The sequence below is a fragment of the Bos taurus genome, chromosome 11, assembly GCF_002263795.3.
Source record: "Bos taurus isolate L1 Dominette 01449 registration number 42190680 breed Hereford chromosome 11, ARS-UCD2.0, whole genome shotgun sequence".
NCBI classification, from domain to species: domain Eukaryota; kingdom Metazoa; phylum Chordata; class Mammalia; order Artiodactyla; family Bovidae; genus Bos; species Bos taurus.
The window spans coordinates 19,056,753-19,074,864 of record NC_037338.1 but is presented as its reverse complement, the minus strand read 5'-3'; the positions used below and the strand labels follow the sequence as shown (position 1 = coordinate 19,074,864).

Genomic DNA, 18,112 nt, shown 5'->3' with positions numbered 1-18,112 from the left:
GCAGATTTACCACATCTGCACACCCTCCACACCTCAGACTACCCTGCTCCCTTAGTCTTTATGTCATTAACACCCAGAGCCCCTTGCCTTCAGGAAGCGGGTTTGAACTGGTTCTCACTCTACTTTGACTGCCTTGTGAGTAAATTCTTTGTTTCCTGCCGTCTCAGAGATTTCGCTTGCTGCCCATCAGGCAAAACAAACCTGGTTCTGTAAACCTGACCAGAGGAAAGAGCAGGCATAAGGACACGAGGCCACAACAGGGTGGAATGCAGACTCCTGCTGGATGTCCTTGAAGCTGTGGAGCTCTGTGCGGCCCCCAAGTACCCCAGGGGGAGAGAGGTATGTGGAAGACGTTGAAGTACTGCTACTTTGTCATTTTACCTGGCTATGAAATTTCACCATTTAAACGTTTCTGTGGTTACTCTTCCATGTGTGCAGTCACTATGTAAAATCTTCAGAAGCACCAAGATGCACATTTTGTTCCGTACTGTACTTTCTTTCTTGTCTCATTGCTTTCCCAATTAAACAGCACAGTTTTCTCCTAGGCTCATTTTTGGGAAGCACCTTTATGGAGTGTGCTGAGTGCCAAGAGATTACTATGTCAGTCAGTTCAGTCACTCAGTTGTATCCGCTGTTTGTGATCCAATGGACTGCAGCATGCCAGGCCTCCCTGTCCATCACCAACTCCCAGAGCCTGCTCAAACTCATGTCCATTGTGTCGGTGATGCCATCCAACCATCTCATCTTCTGTCGTCCCCTTCTCTTCCTGCCTTCAATTTTTCCCAGCATCAGGGTCTTTTCCAATGAGTCGGTTCTTCGCATCAGGTGACCATAGTATTGGAGTTTCAGCTTCATCACCAGTCCTTCCAATGAATATTCAGGACTGATCTCCTTTAGGCGGAGAAGGCAATGGCACCCCACTCCAGTACTCTTGCCTGGAAAATCCCATTGACGGAGGACCCTGGTGGGCTGCAGTCCATGGGGTTGCTAAGAGTCGGACACGACTGAGCGACTTGACTTTCACTTTTCACTTCCATGCATTGGAGAAGGAAATGGCAACCCACTCCAGTGTTCTTGCCTGGAGAATCCCAGGGATGGGGGAGCCTGGTGGGCTGCCGTCTGTGGGGTCGCACAGAGTTGGACACGACTGAAGCGACTTAGCAGCTGCAGCAGCAGATCTCCTTTAGGATGGACTGGTTGGATCTCCTTGCAGTCCAAGGGACTCTCAAGAGTCTTCTCCAACACCACCGTTCAAAATCATTAATTCTTTGGTGCTTGGCTCTCTTTATAGTCCAACTCTCACATCCATGAATGACTACTGTGGACCTTTGCTGGTAAAGTAATGTCTCCCAAGGAGCAAGCATCTTTTAATTTCATGGCTGCAGTTACCATCTGCAGTGATTTTGGAGCCCCCCAAAATAAAGTCTGTCACTGTTTCCATTGTTTCCCCATCTATTTGCATGAAGTGATGGGACCAGATGCCATGATCTTAGTTTTCTGAATATTGAGTTTTAAGCCAACTTTTTCACTCTCCTCTTTCACTTTCATCAAGAGGCTCTTTAGTTCTTCGTTTTCTGCCATAAGGGTGGTGTCATATGGGTATCTGAGGTTACTGATATTTCTCCAGGCAATCTTGATTCCAGCTTGTGCTTCATCCAGCCTGGCATTTTGCATGATGTACTCTGCATATAAGTTAAATAAGCAGGGTGACAATATACTATAGATGTGCTAATATAAATTAATTAAGAAAAGTGATTCAAATCTTGTTTCTGCCATGGACAGAGGAGCCTGGGGTTGTGCATGCATAGAGTGCATGCATGGGGTTGCAGAGTTGGATGTGACTGAGCACATTTAAAGAGTCTGGGGTGATACTAGGTAATTTGCATTTAATTAAAAGTAAAAAGTGTCATATGTGGAAATTTTGACTAAAATAAAATTGAGACCATTAAAGCTAACGTAATACCAGTTTATTTGCAAGCATATGAAAAATGTGTGTGTTACCTTTGGGTCCTAAAAGTAATTAAATTTTATTTCCACTAACACACATATACAGGCCACACAGGCAAATGGAGATACAGGTCAAGAAAAAAAAAAAACTTTTTTTTTTTGCCTTAGCTATGTACATAATTAGGAGAGTTTGAGTCAAGTCTACCTAGATAAAGACTGATTTTTACATTTAGTGCATCACTTCTGAGTAGTATTCTGATAGATGAATGTCAGCTGAGCTAATGTTTTCTCATTAACCCCAAAGCTGTAAACTATTGAGGAATCAATTCTAGCGCTGGCTATGTAGGGCTCAATATCTGCTCCCTTCACGGCTTCAAAGGAAATGGGAAGGTAGTGGTATTGCCTTTATCAACAGTTCCCTAGGCTTGATTCATAAAAGTATCGTGTTGAATATGAGACAAATCATTGAAATATGAGACAAAATCCATTGGAAAAGTAAACAGGAAATTTTGATATTAACATGTATTCTTCAGGGTAGGCTTTCCGTGTTGTCAAGAAATGAACAGAGCATACCAGGAAAATGTTATTTTCTATTATTAACTTTGTATTTATTTTTCAGAATAGGAATTCATCTTTTATGATCCAATTATGTTCCTAAATGAAGTTATTTGATGACTATAGTCCAAAGATAGCTTCTATCAACTCCTAGGTATTTATTGTCTCTACATATTCGTGCTGCCTTAGGATTATACCTTTACTCCTAAATTTTTTTGTGATAAAATATACAGAACATGAAACTACCATCTTAACCATGTTCAGTATACAGTTCAGTGGTATTAAGTACGTTTATATTCCTGAGTAACCATCTCCAGTACTCTTCCTCTTGAAAAACAAACTCAATACACATTAAAGAGTAACTCTTAACTCCTAGTTATACTTTTTGGTATGAATGCTTTACAGTTTTATCACTCTTAACTACATTGTAAGCTCCTATATGGAGCAGTTATGTATTAGTTACATAACATACACATTTGGTACTTACTGTCAGTCCCTGTTCCAAGTGCTTTGCAAATATTGGCTTGCATAATTATTCATCTTTGTATGTTGCAGAGGGTCTAGCATGTGCTTTGCACGTGGAACACACAAAATATTTGTGGAATGAATTTTGTAAGCATTGAGCTATTACAAACAGCTGTGAAAAGAAGAGAAGTGAAAAGCACAGGAGACAAGGAAAGATACAAGCATCTGAATGCAGAGTTCCAAAGAATAGCAAGGAGAGATGAGAAAGCCTTCCACAGTGATCAATGCAAAGAAATTGAGGAAAACAACAGAATGGGAAAGACTAGAGATCTCTTCAAGAAAATTAGAGATACCAGGGGAACATTTCATACAAAGATGGACTTGATAAAGGACAGAAATGGTATGGACCTAACAGAAGCAGAAGCTATTAAGAGGTGACAAGAATACACAGAAGAACTGTACAAAAAAGTGCTTCACAACCCAGATAATCACGATGGTGTGATCACTCACCTAGAGCCAGACACCCTGGAATGTGAAGTCAAGTGGCCCTTAAAAAGCATCACTACAAACAAAGCTAGTGGAGGTGATGGAATTCCAGTTGAGCTATTTCAAATCCTGAAAGATGATGCTGTGAAAGTGCTGCACTCAATATGCCAGCAAATTTGGAAAACTCAGCAGTGGCCACAGGACTGGAAATGGTCAGTTTTCATTTCAATCCCAAAGAAAGGCAATGCCAAAGAATGCTCAAAATATGGCACAATTGCACTCATCTCACACGCTAGTAAAGTAATGCTCAAAATTCTCCAAGCCAGGCATCAGCAATATGTGAACCATGAATTTCCTGATGTTCAAGCTGGTTTTAGAAAGGGCAGAGGAACCAGAGATCAAATTGCCAACATCTGTTGGATCATGGAAAAAGGAAGAGAGTTCCAGAAAAACATCTATGTCTGCTTTATTGACTATGCCAAAGCCTTTGACTGTGTGGATCGCAATAAACTGTGGAAAATTCTTCAAGAGATGGGAATACCAGACCATCTGACCTGCCTCTTGAGAAACCTATATGCAGGTCAGGAAGCAACAGTTAGAACTGGACATGGAACATCAGACTGGTTCCAAATAGGAAAAGGAGTACATCAAGGCTGTATTGGAGAAGGCAATGGCACCCCACTCCGGTACTCTTGCTTGGAAAATCCCATGGACGGAGGAGCCTGGTAGACTGCAGTCCATGGGGTGGCTAAGAGTCCGACACGACTGAGTGGCTTCACTTTGACTTTTCACTTTCATGCATTGGAGAAGGAAATGGCAACCCACTCCAGTATTCTTGCCTAGAGAATCCCAGGGATGGGGGAGCCTAGTGGGCTGTCATCTATGGGGTTGCACAGAGTCAGACACGACTAAAGCGACTTAGCAGCAGCAGCAGCAAGGCTCTGTATATTGTCACCTTGCTTATTTAACTTCTATGCAGAGTACATCATAAGAAATGCTGGGCTGGAAGAAGCACAAGCTGGAATAAAGATTGCCGGGAGAAATATCAATAACCTCAGATATGCAAATGACACCACCCTTATGGCAGAAAGTGAAGAGGAACTAAAAAGCCTCTTGATGAAAGTGAAAGAGGAGAGTGAAAAAGTTGGCTTAAAACTCAACATTCAGAAAACGAAAATCATGGCATCTAGTCCCATCACTTCATGGCAAATAGATGGGGAAACAGTGGAAACAGTGTCAGACTTTATTTTTGGGGGCTCCAAAAGGACTGCAGATGGTGATTGCAGCCATGAAATTAAAAGACGCTTACTCCTTGAAAGGAAAGATATGACCAACCTAGATAGCATATTCAAAAGCAGAGACATTACTTTGCCAACAAAGGTCCGTCTAGTCAAGGCTATGGTTTTTCCAGTGGTCATGTATGGATGTGAGAGTTGGACTGTGAAGAAAGCTGAGCGCTAAAGAATTGATGCTTTTGAACTGTGGTGTTGGAGAAGACTCTTGAGGGTCCCTTGGACTGCAAGGAGATCCAACCAGACCATCCTAAAGGAGATCAGTCCTGAATATTCATTGGGAGGACTGATGCTGAAGCTGAAACTCCAATACTTTGGCCACCTCATTCGAAGAGTTGACTCATTGGAAAAGACTCTGATGCTGGGAGGGATTGGGGGCAAGAGGAGAAGGGGACGACAGAGGATGAGATGGCTGGATGGCATCACCGACTCGATGGCCATGAGTTTGAGTGAACTCTGGGAGTTGGTGATGGACAGGGAGGGCTGGTGTGCTGCAATTCATGGGGTCACAAAGAGTCGGACACGACTGAGCGACTGAACTGAACTGAAGCATTTCCAAGTGACTGTGGCTGTTCTTCTGGTTGGAAAGTTACCTTGGGAAAATTTATTTGGGGAATAATCTGACACTGGGTGCAAGTTTAAAGAAATTCTTTATTTTAGTCATACTTAGGCTAGAAGAATTGATGCTTTTGAAGTGTGGTGTGGGAGATGACTCTTGAGAGTCCCTTGGATTGCAAAGGAGATCCAACCAGTCCATCCTAAAGGAAATCAGTCTTGAATATTCATTGGAAGGACTGATGCTGAAGCTCCAATACTTTGGCCACCTGATGCGAAGAACCGACTCATTGGAAAAGACCCTGATGCTGGGAAAAATTGAAGGCGGGAGGAGAAGGAGATGAGATGGTTGGATGGCATCACCGACCGGATGGACATGGGTTTGAGCAAGTTCTGGGAGTTGGTGATGGACAGGGAAGCCTGGCATGCTGCAGTCAATGGGATTGCAAATGCTATAAGAAGTGATTCAAAGAAGTCAAGGTTTTCCTTTTTGCCGGGATCCGCGCTCAACTCAGAAATCTAAGACTGGTGTAAAGGGAAGACCTCGAGGCTAGAAGGCAACAGGCCAGGTCCGAGCTGCCAAGAGCGGGCGGGGGCGGGTCCTCTGCGGGGCGGTGCTCCGGGGGCGGGGCCCGACGGCGGGGCGGGGCAGGGGCGGGGCCTGGGCGGGGCGCGAGACGGCACCCGGCGGCGATGGCGGCGGACGGGGACTGGCAGGATTTCTATGAGTTCCAGGAGCCGGCCCGGAGCCTGCAGGACCAAGAGAACTGTAACGCGAGCCCCGAGGCCGGAGCAGGGCCGGGCGGGGGTGGCGACGGCTTCCCAGCGCTGGCCTGCCACTTGGAGGAGAAGCTGAGCCTGTGTTTCCGCCCCTCGGGTCCAGCCGCCGAGCCCCCGAGGGCGGCTGTGCGGCCCATCACCGAGTGCAGCCTCCTGCAGGGGGACGAGTGAGTGCGGGCCCAGGCGGGGAGCGGGCGGGAGCCTCCCTGCCCCTCGTCCAGCCCCTCTCGCCCTGCCCACTGGCCCGGGGTCAGCAGCCTCGGCGGGACTCCGACCGCAGGCTCCTCCCCGCTCTCTCCTTCCGCCTCCAACTCTGGAGTCCCGCCCCTCCCTGTTCTCCCACCTCCTTCCTTGAGGCTTTCGGCCTGTGAACTCCTGGGAATTTAAATCTCGTGTTCTCCTGCCCCTCTATAGCCCTTAAGCCTCCTTCTGCTTCCTGGAAGCCAACCTCTGTTTGGTTTCGAGAGGAGTCTTGTACTGAGCTTCATAGTTGCAGATAGTACTTCCTCGGGCACATGTGTAGCCATTCATTCGCTCAACTAAAATTTATTAAGCGCCTGCTACGTGCTGCTTCGCACTGGAAATACCAAGGTGACTGGACATTACAGCTGTCAAGCAGAGCGCAACCCAGAGTGGAAGCTAGATTTGTAAACAAACATTTTATGAATGTTACAAACGCTCTGATACATATGCAAAACACAGGGAATCTTGTGTATGTGTGTGTGAAGACAGACTTCATAGAGAAAACTGGATCCTGATGGATGAGTGGGAGTTTGCCTGGCAGGTGAAGAAATGTTACCAGTATTCTAGCTCAGGGATACAGTGCATGCAAAGGTACTGACGTTGAAGCAGGCTTTATGCCACAGGAGATTATTGGCTACATCTGAGAGCTCAGGTTGAGTGCGAGTCCCCTCAGAGGCAAAAAGGAAAAGACCTGGTTATTAATAGGAAGGATCACCTAGTCTGGTAGGGAGATCGGTGCATAAACAAGTAATTATTTCAGGGCAATGGTCAGAAATTCACCGGGATTTATGAGAGCTAGGAGAAAGGAGGGACAGAGGTTATTTAACCTCCTAGAACCCCAGTTATAATTTAGTTAAATGAGGGTTGTTATGCACCATAGTTTTCCTCCAAAAGAGACTGAAAGGAATGAGAGTGAGGGATTTGACAATATTGTAATGTAGGGGGAGAGGAGCTCTGGAGAGCCTGAGGGTAAAATTACAGAGTAAACACTGAGGTTGTGGGTTCAGTTCAGTCACTCAGTCGTATCTGACTCTTTGCGACCCCATGAATCACAGCATGCCAGGCCTCCCTGTCCATCACCAACTCCCGGAGTTCACTCAGACTTGCGTCCATCGAGTCGGTGATGCCATCCAGCCATCTCATCCTTTGTCGTCCCCTTCTCCTCCTGCGGTTGTGGTTAGGGATGGATTTTCAGAGCATTGATGGGATGGAAGGATTAGAGGTTAGGGAAGAATGCTTCAGCTGAAGCTCCAGTACTTTGGCCACCTGATGCAAAGAGCCGGCGCACTGAAAAAGACCCTGATGCTGGAAAAGATTGAAGGCAGGATGAAAAGGGATGAGATGGTTGGATGGCATCATGGATTCAATGGATATGAGTTTGAGGAAACTCTGGGAGATGGTGAAGGACAGGGAAGCCTGGTGTGCTGCAGACCATGGGGTCACAAAGAGTTGGACTGAGCGAATGAGCAACTGAACAACAAAGAATGCTTGAGAGAAGGCTCCATGGGCAAAGGGTGGGGCTTGTCATTTGATGGTTTTCTTTCCTCTGTGAATCAGAAGATTAGGAAGAGGGAGTTGGGAATGGAGGCCAGTGGCTTAGCTAGCAGTGGTTCAGGGCCAGCTCTGTTTAGAGACTATGTCTTTTCATTGGTACCTCTGTGCTGTGTTCTGCCCCGGCAGAGAAGGAGGAGTTTATGATTGGATATTATACACACAGATAGGCAAGCTTCCCAGGTGCCTCGCAGTGGTGAAGAATCCCCTGCCAGTGCAAGAGACACAGGTTTGATCCCTGTGTTGGGAAGATCCCCTGGAATAGGAAATGGCAACCCACTCCAGTATTCTTGCCTGAAGAATCCCATGGACAGAGGAGCCTGGTGGGCTACTATCCATAGGATCACAAAGAGTTGGACACGACTGAGCCTGCAGTCAGTGGCAAAAGACATTTTAAACAGTCTATTCCCAAAGAGAAGATAGTGTTATGCATAGATTTATATACTCAGAATCAGTAGACTCAGGATGTACTCCGGATTTTAAAATCATATTTATTATATATTTGGGTTTATCAAGAGTAACTTATCAAAATGAATTAGTAGCTTGTACACAGAGAAGATTCCCTATTTTTCATTCACCTGTACTGTCTGAAAAGGCATGTATTTTAGCCTTTGCTTAAATCTTAGGTTGATACAAAACTTTTGTTACTCTTGATAATGATTTTTCGTAGATACTACATTGGTGGTCCTGCATGTTGCTTGATTTGGGAATGCATAAGAAATCAATCTTTTCTAAGCAGGAGTTGCCTGCCACTCTCATGGTCCCTGTTCTGTTGCATAAACATGCTCTCCATTGCTTGATGGAGTTCATTCCTGTTCCTTTACCTAGAGAGAGTTGAGAATTCTTTCACTCAGATAGGGCCCTTCCTTAGAGCACTTTATTCTTTTCTGAGTCCCAGTTTTAGTTTTGGTTACATACAGATTGTGCTTATTGGCTGAAGTTTTACTTGAGAAGGGTCTAGTGAGGGATTGAATGTCAGTGAGACTTTGACCTCCTTTGGAAAAGAGCCGCCCTGCTAGTTGTTGATTGGCTGTAATGCTTTATGATAGGACGAAGGCAGTTCCTGTCTTGATTGGAGTATTCTAGAAATCTTTCAGTTAGTCCGGCCTTGTGTCCTTTCAACCACAAATGTTCTGGCCTTGGTGAAGATAGAGGACTGTGACTTGTCCTTCATTTTCTTGGGAGATCAAATTCACCCACAGTCAATTATTCTACATGAAATCTTCCGCTCCACTTGTCCTTTTATTATGGCCTCAATTAAGAAGGAACAACAGACAAAACAAACCTCAAAAACTCTGGACTGTCTTCACCTACTAGAGTATCCTAGTGGTTCCTGACCAGGGTTCAGTGTATGGTCAGTCATTTAGTATTTGAAAATCTTCTACCCAGGACAAGGTGGGCCAGCAAGTTTAGCAACCCGGAGTGTTTCCAATTTGAGCATGTTGGCATTAGAGGAAATGAGGATTCCAGCAGAGAGGAGGATAGGAATGAACCGTGCATACGAGAGATTTTCGGGGTAAATGAGCCAGTGTTCTCGAGCTGTTTGTGTTCACATACTCATGGAGGCTCATATGCATTCAGCAGCCAAATGTCACGTGGGGATTGGCTGGTTTTGGCCGTTGTGGTCCCGTTGCTTCTCTTTTAGACAAATTCCAGTTCATTAAATCAGTGTGTTGTTTCTCTGTTTTGAAGCTTGCATTCTTATTTTTATAATCCCGGTGGTCTTATTTTTGTATCCTGGTATCTTACACACTTAGAAAAAAACCCACCCAATTTTTTAGTGGCTTATTTACAATTAGATACTTGTTAAAAATATTAGCTTTTTTTTTTTAAATGAATTGTATGTGTGTATCTCTGACCATTAAATAGCTTATTTGTGTAATGTTTAACTTTACTTACACTAATTAAATTTAATTTCATTTATATTTCTGAACTCTTTTTTCATATAATGCCTTTTGAAAAAAAGGTTGTTATTACTTTGGGATTGAAACTGAATTTTGGACATGAAATTGGTTTGCAGTCCTTATTTTGGTATGGTTTGGAGGTTTCATCAATATAACTAATTTGAATGAATGCTTTGAGTTAGAGCTGGAAGAAATGTCAGCCATCCTTATCCAAGCTTCCTGTTTTAAAAAGAGCAGCTAACGCCTGCAGAAGTTAAAGTACATGGTCAGAGACTGATTGAAGACGAATGGAGACAAGAGTCTGTTTTCTGAATTTAGTCAAGTGCTCTTTTCATTTTACTCTATTGCCTTCTCAAAATTCTGTTTGTTAATAAGGAAGGGTAATTGCATTGGGTAGAATCTATGTATTATATTGTGAACTCCCTTTCTTTCCCTTTTCATCTTATCTTAGTCTTACACTATCAATTAGATATTAAGCCCTAGTCTCATATTGAGGCTGACCTTCTCCTGGCAATTCTTTCTCATTGGTTAAAGAGATTATTCACTCTGTGGAATAGTCTGTATGTTTGGAAGTTACAAAAGAAAAGTAATTATAAAGCACAGTGTATTTACTACCTGTTTTGACTTGTGGTTTAGTTTCCTAATCTGTAAAATGGGGATAATAATGGGTCTTCATGGTACTCTTTTTGAGGGCTGAGTGAGCTAATGTAAGTGAATTGCTTAGAATGTGTGTAAACGGTTTAGGTAATACCTGGCACGCAAGACAGTGGGAATGGTAGCTGCTGACTTTGTGAGTTTTCTGCTCCATGTCATCTTCCCTCAGGACTTGTCAGCCCAATGGTTGGGTTTTCCTTTAGTCTTATTCAGGAGGCTCTGGTTTGTTCATGCTTTTCTGAGAAACAGTAGGCCTCCTATTTTTTTTTTTTTTTCTTTTGCTGTGATATTTTTTGTTCTCTCACTGTAGTACTAGATATCTGTTTAATAATGATAGACAGAATGTTAACTTTCATTGATTGTAGTTTTTTTTTTTTTAAGGATTTGGAATGCCCTGACAGATAATTACGGAAATGTAATGCCTGTAGACTGGAAGTCATCCCATACTAGGACCTTGCATTTGCTTACTCTGAATCTCTCAGAAAAAGGGGTAAGTTAGGATTTGCACCAATAGTTTCTGAATAACTGATTCTGATAATGGAACTAAAAATTAGTGTTTCTATCTAACCACAGTTCATTGATTTGCTTCTTATTTCCAAGCTTATGGCAAGTGAAGTGGTCTTCTGTTGCCATCTTGGTTTTTGCTACTGTCCGCTTACTAACATTTCCCTCCAGTTCTTCCCTAGCACAAACTCACCTTTTTTATGTTTATGTAAATTTTCATCACCTGTGTATGAACAGCAATGATCAGCATTTTTTTTTTTTCTAGCTTAAATAACATAACTTTGATACGTTGAGAATGCTCGGTAAGAACCTTAGGCTTTGATTTAATATATGGAGGATTCTGGAGTGTCTACAGAGAGTTAACTTTCTGATGAATTTGATGCTGGATGTAACATGTTTGAATATTGGAGAACCTTTAAAAGACATTTCATTCAAGTCTTGGCTTTTTGATGTGTTCTTGGCTTTTTGATGTGTTCTTGGCTGACTGTTGGAGGCTGCTATGTATGTCTTGGAATTGTAAAGTGAAGACACCTTGAGTAAGGCGTGTGAGCACAGGTAGAAGAACAGCAAAGGGGACAGAAAAGGGAAGAGAATCGCTTTAAGTGGAAAATCACGGTGTGGTTTAACACTGACGAGAAAGGAGGCCAAATGGAAGTTTCAGGGCTGGACTATTTAAATTCTTCATCAAATAGCAGTGTGAACTCATGCCAGCTCTTTTGGCATGTTCTATATTTCATTAAGTGTATTTGTGTAATTTCTGGGAGTATAATGCAGTAGGATTGTATTTTAAATAGTATTGTTAATGTTTTCTGAAACGAATTTCTTAAAAGTGTGATTCAGAAAAGCTTGCTGCCTACTATTTTCTAGTAAAATATAGGATTCTGACTATATTTCTTTGTATTCTAGTACATACAGGATTTATTTGTTCCAGTTATTAATCTCCTTAAGCTGTTTTGCAGGCTGACCTGACATACATTTGGGGGCAGGAATGAAGCAAAATATCTTATCCTCTGTCTTCTGTTTATTTGGATCTTAGCTATCATTCTGGGCTTAGTTCAAGTTTCCCTTCCTCTGTGAAGCTCCCTATTACTGTTTTAGCCTTTGCTGATCTCATGGAATTATATAATTTTAGAGTTGGAAGAGACTTTAAAGGACACTTAATCCAACCTCTCACTTGGGGGGAATCCCCGTTTACAGCGTCTCTGACAGATGGTCATTCAGCCACAGACTAAATCCCAGCAAGGAAGGAAAATGCACTCCTCTCTGTGGGAATCGGTCACACTTGTCAGGGTGTGAAAATTGTAAAGGACTTACATGTCCCACAGAGTTTGACCCCCAAGTCTCCTGGGTTCTGGTCCTCACAGCACTTGATCTGTGTCTTAAATCATCATTGGTGTCTCTTAATTATGTTTGTGGATCTGTCATTAGATTGTAACTTCCTGGTCGATATCTTTGCATGTGTCTTCTCAGTAGCTATCACGGTGCCTGGCACATGGTGAGAACTAAGACAAGTGTTTGTTGAGTGAACAAACGAATAATCTCATCAGTAAGACTATAGGGTCAGAGACCATGGTGGAAAGTTTTTAAAACTGTTTTCTATGTTACTTAACATAGTGCTGAATCCACAATAGCCAGGCAATGAGTACTTTGTTTGACATAATAAAAAATGGTAGAGGAGATCTTTTCATAGTTTCAAAGAGAAGTACTTTAGTCACATGAACAGGACACTCTAATCCAGTTTTACTGAATATTGTTCTTTGGTTACCTCTTGGGATGTCACTCCCTTTATCTGCCTTTTGACTGTTTTCAATACCAGAGCAATGGTATAAGCAAAGATAGTGATTAGTAGTGACCTGGAGTTTAGTACTCATGCTCATTGTAAAAGCTCACCTGGAGAACTCAGCAGGTTAAAATGGACAAATGATCATCTCACATCTGAGTATCTTTTTTAAAAATTAATTGTATTACTTTTTGTCTGCACTGGGTCTTTGTTGCTGACAGCTTAGTTGCCCCATGGCATGTCGGATCATCCCTGACCAAGGATTGAACCTGTGTCTTCTGCATTGGCAATCGGATTCTTAACCATTGTACCACCAGGGAAGTCTTAACATCTATCTTCATATGATTATGCAGGTGATGAATACAACTAAGATGAGAAGTCTAGTTCTTGGGAATGAGTAGCACATATTAATTTCCTGAAGAACAAATGCACAGCAAGGAACTATGTAGGAAGCAACCATGTTATTCTATTAGGTAGCATGTAATTAATGTTTGTAACCTGGGAAGTTGCCAACTGTGTGCTCTATTATTTCCATTACTGAGTTATGCAAAATTTATCTTTTGAAGCCATTCTTTAGATTATTTCAACTGTAAAACAGAGTCTGTATGAATTTTTTTTTTTTGACAAAGGGGAAAGAGATTTCTTTTGCATTAGGATGAGACAAACAGGAAACTACAGCTCCCTAGATTTCAGTTTTTAATTTTTTTTTAAATTGATGTTCAAGATGGGACACTTCTAAATGTGATAGGTCTTTTCTAGAGGAAGGCAACTGGTATGTTCCAAATTCTTACAGGGGCACATTTTTTCCATTTGAGGCAGCTTCTGTTTCGTACAGGGAAACAGAACCACGGCTCTGTATCTAAACGTGGCACAGAGAGGAGTGATGGGAATGCTTGGCAAAGAGAAGGCACATCGATGCCTAACGGGAGCGTGAAGAATGAGGCCCATGACAGCCAAGGTTAGTTTTCAAAGCCTGAAAGGGATTCCAGCCCTTAGCATATGCCATCTCTGTGGGGAATGGGCTTGGCTCCCTCTCTGGAAAGATGGTCTGGGATTATTATTTCTGTTGTCATGGAAATTTATTCTAATGGCTTATTGGTATCACTCATGTATTTTGGCAGTAGCTGCAAACCTGTTCTAAATCCAGTGCCGTTCTTGATCCTGCTTATGTGATAGAATGCTTCTAAATTGTTTTGCCTTAGGAATATCTCCTGAGCCATATTCTTCCTCCTACCATGTGTGTTTCTTTAGAAACAGGGACTTTGTTTAATGCATCTTTGTATATTCAAGAGTAGAAATAGAAGATAATAATGTGTTCTTTAGGACTAATTTAAAAACTTTCTATTGTCTCTTAAGGGGAAAAAATAAGACAGAACTATGGTTCTCGAGTTACAGCACAGAACTGTGATTTGAGGGGAGGAGAGTGTTGAAACTTTAGGATCAGTGAATGTAATTCTTAGGTTTATTCTGCATCATCGTACATCCTTATGTGGCCCGTTTCATCTCTCCTTCTACAATCTTGAAATTAAACATCCTCTCTCATCAAGAGCCAGATCTCTTGACCTTTCTCCTTTCTTATTAACAGGATAACTTAGTTTAAAAAAGTAAACTAAAGCTACAGAACTTAACATGAAAAAGCAGTCTCTCCCCTACTTACCTTATCCTTGATTTCCACTTACCAGTAGCAGCCACTTTCAGCTACTTCAACTGTTTCTTCTAGCAGATAACATTCTCCTGTCATGTTACTTAATTTTATTCTTCAACTTTAGACTTTATCCATTGACTTTCAACCCAGAGGATGAGGGTTTAGCAGTCTCAGAGTCGTCCCTCCCTCCACCCATAATCCTCACAAAAACTTTGGTTTTCCCTCATCTTCTCAATATAATTATGTCAAAATATTGCGTTGCATCTTCATCATTTGTATTGACTATTTAAAGTTCACATTTAAGTACATTTTATGATGGCGTTTCCTCTTGTAATTTTTTTCCTTCGGGTCATAATAATTGCCTTTTTGTGGTTAATTTAGGTTATCATTAGCTCACTAATTCATGGAGAAGGCAATGGCACCCCACTCCAGTACTCTTGCCTGGAAAATCCCATGGACGGAGGAGCCTGGTAGGCTCCAGTTCATGGGGTCGCTAAGAGTCGGACATGACTGAGCAACTTCACTTTCACTTTTCACTTTCATGCATTGGAGAAGGAAATGGCAACCCACTCCAGTGTTCTTGCCTGGAGAATCCCAGGGACGGGGAAGCCTGGTGGGCTGCTGTCTCTGGGGTCGCACAGAATCGGACACGACTGAAGCGACTTAGCAGCAGTAGCAGCAGAGCCATAAAGCTCACTTTAGTAAATGAAACACACTGGGCAACCTCTCAGTCTCTCTTTTCTTTCTCCTGTGTTTTTCTTGTTTCCTTCTGCAGTAACAATTCTAATCTGAATCGGTTACTGTCTAGTTTAGCTCTATAGCCATCATTCTGGGATCTTTACTTCACTGTCGTTACAAGAATCCCCTTCACCTCTTTCTTGGGTTAGATCCAGTGTCTGCTTCCTTTTTGGTTTTCCTCCTGCTCCTAATGGAGCACGTTCTGGAGTAGCTTTCTGAGAAAGGTTACATGAGAGGTAAATTGTTCGAGAACTTCCCAGCCTGATGGTTCAGTGTGAAAGCCAACGAGGGTGTCATCACTGCAGTGCAGCATGTCCTTGCTGTATGTGGTGGCAGACAGAGCGGGAGGGCCGCTGTGGCTCCTTCCCCAGCCTAATGTGATGAGAGGCAGCACACTGGTGTTTTTTTTCCTTGTATTTCTCACCTGCAGGTTTTTTTTTACTCTGTGGTTTGTGTTGGCCATTAAATGTGAGACCTGTGAGAAACTACCAAGGTAGTAGAGACCTACATCCATCCAATTGTGTCTTCAATTTTATATATATACACATATATATACAATTATATATATATGCATATATGTGTGTGTGTATATATATATATAATACTTATGTATTATACTTATGTGTGTGTATATATATATATAAATAATTTTCCCAAGTAAAATACTATCGTTTTAAATTATATACTATCTGTTAGAAATACATGACTGTGGACTTCCCTGGTGGTCCAGTGGTTAAGAATCTGCCTGCCAATGCAGTGGCCACAGGTTTGATCCCTGGTCTGGGAAGATTCCACATGCTGTGGACCAGCTGAGCCCATTCTCCACAACTGTGGGAGCCCTCTGTCTAGAGCTTGTGCTCTGTGACAAGAGAAGCCACTGCAGTGAGAAGCCACTGCAATGAGAAGCCCGCCCACCACAGCTAGAGAGTAGTCCCTGCTCGTTGCAACTAGAGAAAGCCCGTGTGCAGCCATGAAGACCCAGGGTAGCCAAAAATAAATAATAAAATAAAAAATACACGATTGCCTCTTACATAATTCCTTGCCCATCTGTTCTCTGAGAACTCAGTTTCCACTGCTTCTGACAAATAGAGTTCTAATTTCAGTTTTATTCATCGTCTGAATGGTCATGTCATGATGGATTCATGATAGATAGATGATCGCTTGTCCATTTTAAGCTGCTGGGTTTTCCACGTTTGGCCTTTACAGTTAGTAAACTCGAGGCCATTATTATAGGGAGTGTTGATAATTGGTGTGGGAGGGTAGAGGACACTGAATGAGCTAGATATGGTCAGATACCCTGGGGATGCCAACAGCAAGCAGCCCTTTAGCATGAGCCTTAGGCATGAAGAGAGGTCAGGAGGGGCTACCGGGACCTGTGGAGAGTAGCCATGCAGGTGAGATCAGCTCGACAGGTGCCGCAGCCTTTGGAGTTTGGTGGGGACAGACAGCGGAATACATGCCCAGACTTCTCCCCCGACCCCTGCCCCACCTTCCAGCTCCTCCTAGTATCTGCTAGTGTGTTAGGCCACTAGGGAATTGAAAGCCAAGGGTATCCTTTGATGTAGTCCGTAAAGGTCAGTATCCTGGGGCATAGAGTGGGGAGAAAAATGGTAGTGAGGCAAAGGGAAAATCTCCAGGATAGAGTTAAAGATATTTTTGGAAGCTGGAAACTTTTTTGGAAGAAGAGAGGGTTCTGCTGGAAGGGCTAAGTATAACCCTTGTAGACAGTTCCCTTCTGCCAAGAATTTGATTGCTTATCTTTCACTGTATTAGAAGTTAGCCTGCAAGTAACACACTTTGTTTTCTGTGGAATTTTGACATATACCGATCTTCCTATTAGATCATTAATTAAATAACATTTGCTGCTAACCCTGTCTGTCCCCCCACCCCCGTTTGCTATAATTCCCTACAAATTGCTGTAGAATACCAGATGTTTTCGTACTTCCTGGACCCTCTTCCCCATGAAATAAGCAACGAAGTATATGTCCGTTTGGGCAAAAGGGAATGTGTGCAGCCCCCTAGCAATTTCATGTTTATTCTGCATTCCTCTCCTTTCTGTCCGAGGTGGCTGTGCAATGTACCTCGCATACTGCCTGGTACAGAGTAACTGTAACGAGCTCTGCCTTTTGAACCTCTCAGCAGATGCTCCCTTGGCAGCCCTCTGGACCCAGACACTTTGACTTTGTTTTCAGAGGCCCTTCTTTTAACAGTGGCTCGTTTTTGTCTTTAGATGAGTGACGGCTTGCTCTTTGATACCTCAGATGATGAGGAGCTGAGAGAACAGCTGGATATGCATTCAATCATCGTCTCCTGCGTTAACGACGAGCCCCTCTTCACTGCAGACCAGGTACAAAGGAGAGTCCCCTCCATTAAGGAAAGGGAACCTCGGCTGCAAAGCCATTTCTTAGTGTGGCCATTAAGTGACGGGTTGTTGGAACTGACTTTTCCCTGTGTTTTCTGGTAATAGAGGCTTAACAGCTTCTGAGGAAAGAAGAAAGTATATGTAATCTGAAGCAGATGGATTATGTTTGTTGGGAACATCTTTCAATATATGCAGTTTTCCAAGATAAGCACTGTTAAAACAGTATAGCAGGTTACTTTAAAAGAAGGCTGTTGCTTCCACTGGAATCAGAAAAAATACTATAATTTTTCCTCTTTCTTTATATTTGAGCAGACATGGGAAAACTATATCTGTGCAGAAATTACCTAGTTTCTCTAAAACCTATGAAGAAGTCATTAGCACCTTACTAGAAGTCCTTATTGTATACCCAGGAAAGAAGTGAGCATTATTCCTGTGGAATGCTCTAATAATGTCAACCCTGTATTCATTTAAAACCTGTTGAATCAGCTTTCTCATTTTCTGAATACTCTTCCCACTTCTGCTGTATTGTCAAACTGTGGTGCATGAACTTCTTCCTGAAATCATGTTCCACGGCTACTGAAACTGAATTCTGTATTTTTAGGTTGGAAAGATGAGGTCAGTAAAGAGACGTATGATAGGGGTACGTTAAAA

The 18,112-nt window shown here is 42.6% G+C and overlaps 1 protein-coding gene across 3 annotated transcripts in view; it reads left to right on the top strand.

Moving 5' to 3' along the window:
- Positions 1-5,972: 5,972 nt before the first annotated feature.
- Positions 5,973-18,112, top strand: part of FEZ2 (fasciculation and elongation protein zeta 2) — a 45,168-nt gene continuing 33,028 nt past the window's right edge. For 2 of the 3 annotated variants that reach the window (NM_001205335.1, NM_001193050.2), the window contains exons 1-3: positions 5,975-6,247; positions 10,814-10,922; positions 17,330-17,446. In NM_001205335.1, the coding sequence (NP_001192264.1) occupies positions 5,994-6,247; positions 10,814-10,922; positions 17,330-17,446 (480 nt within the window). In that variant the 5' untranslated portion in view covers positions 5,975-5,993. Of the gene's footprint in view, positions 6,248-10,813; positions 10,923-17,329; positions 17,447-18,112 lie in introns of all 3 variants that reach the window. The other variant, XR_809638.4, reaches the window with a different exon arrangement.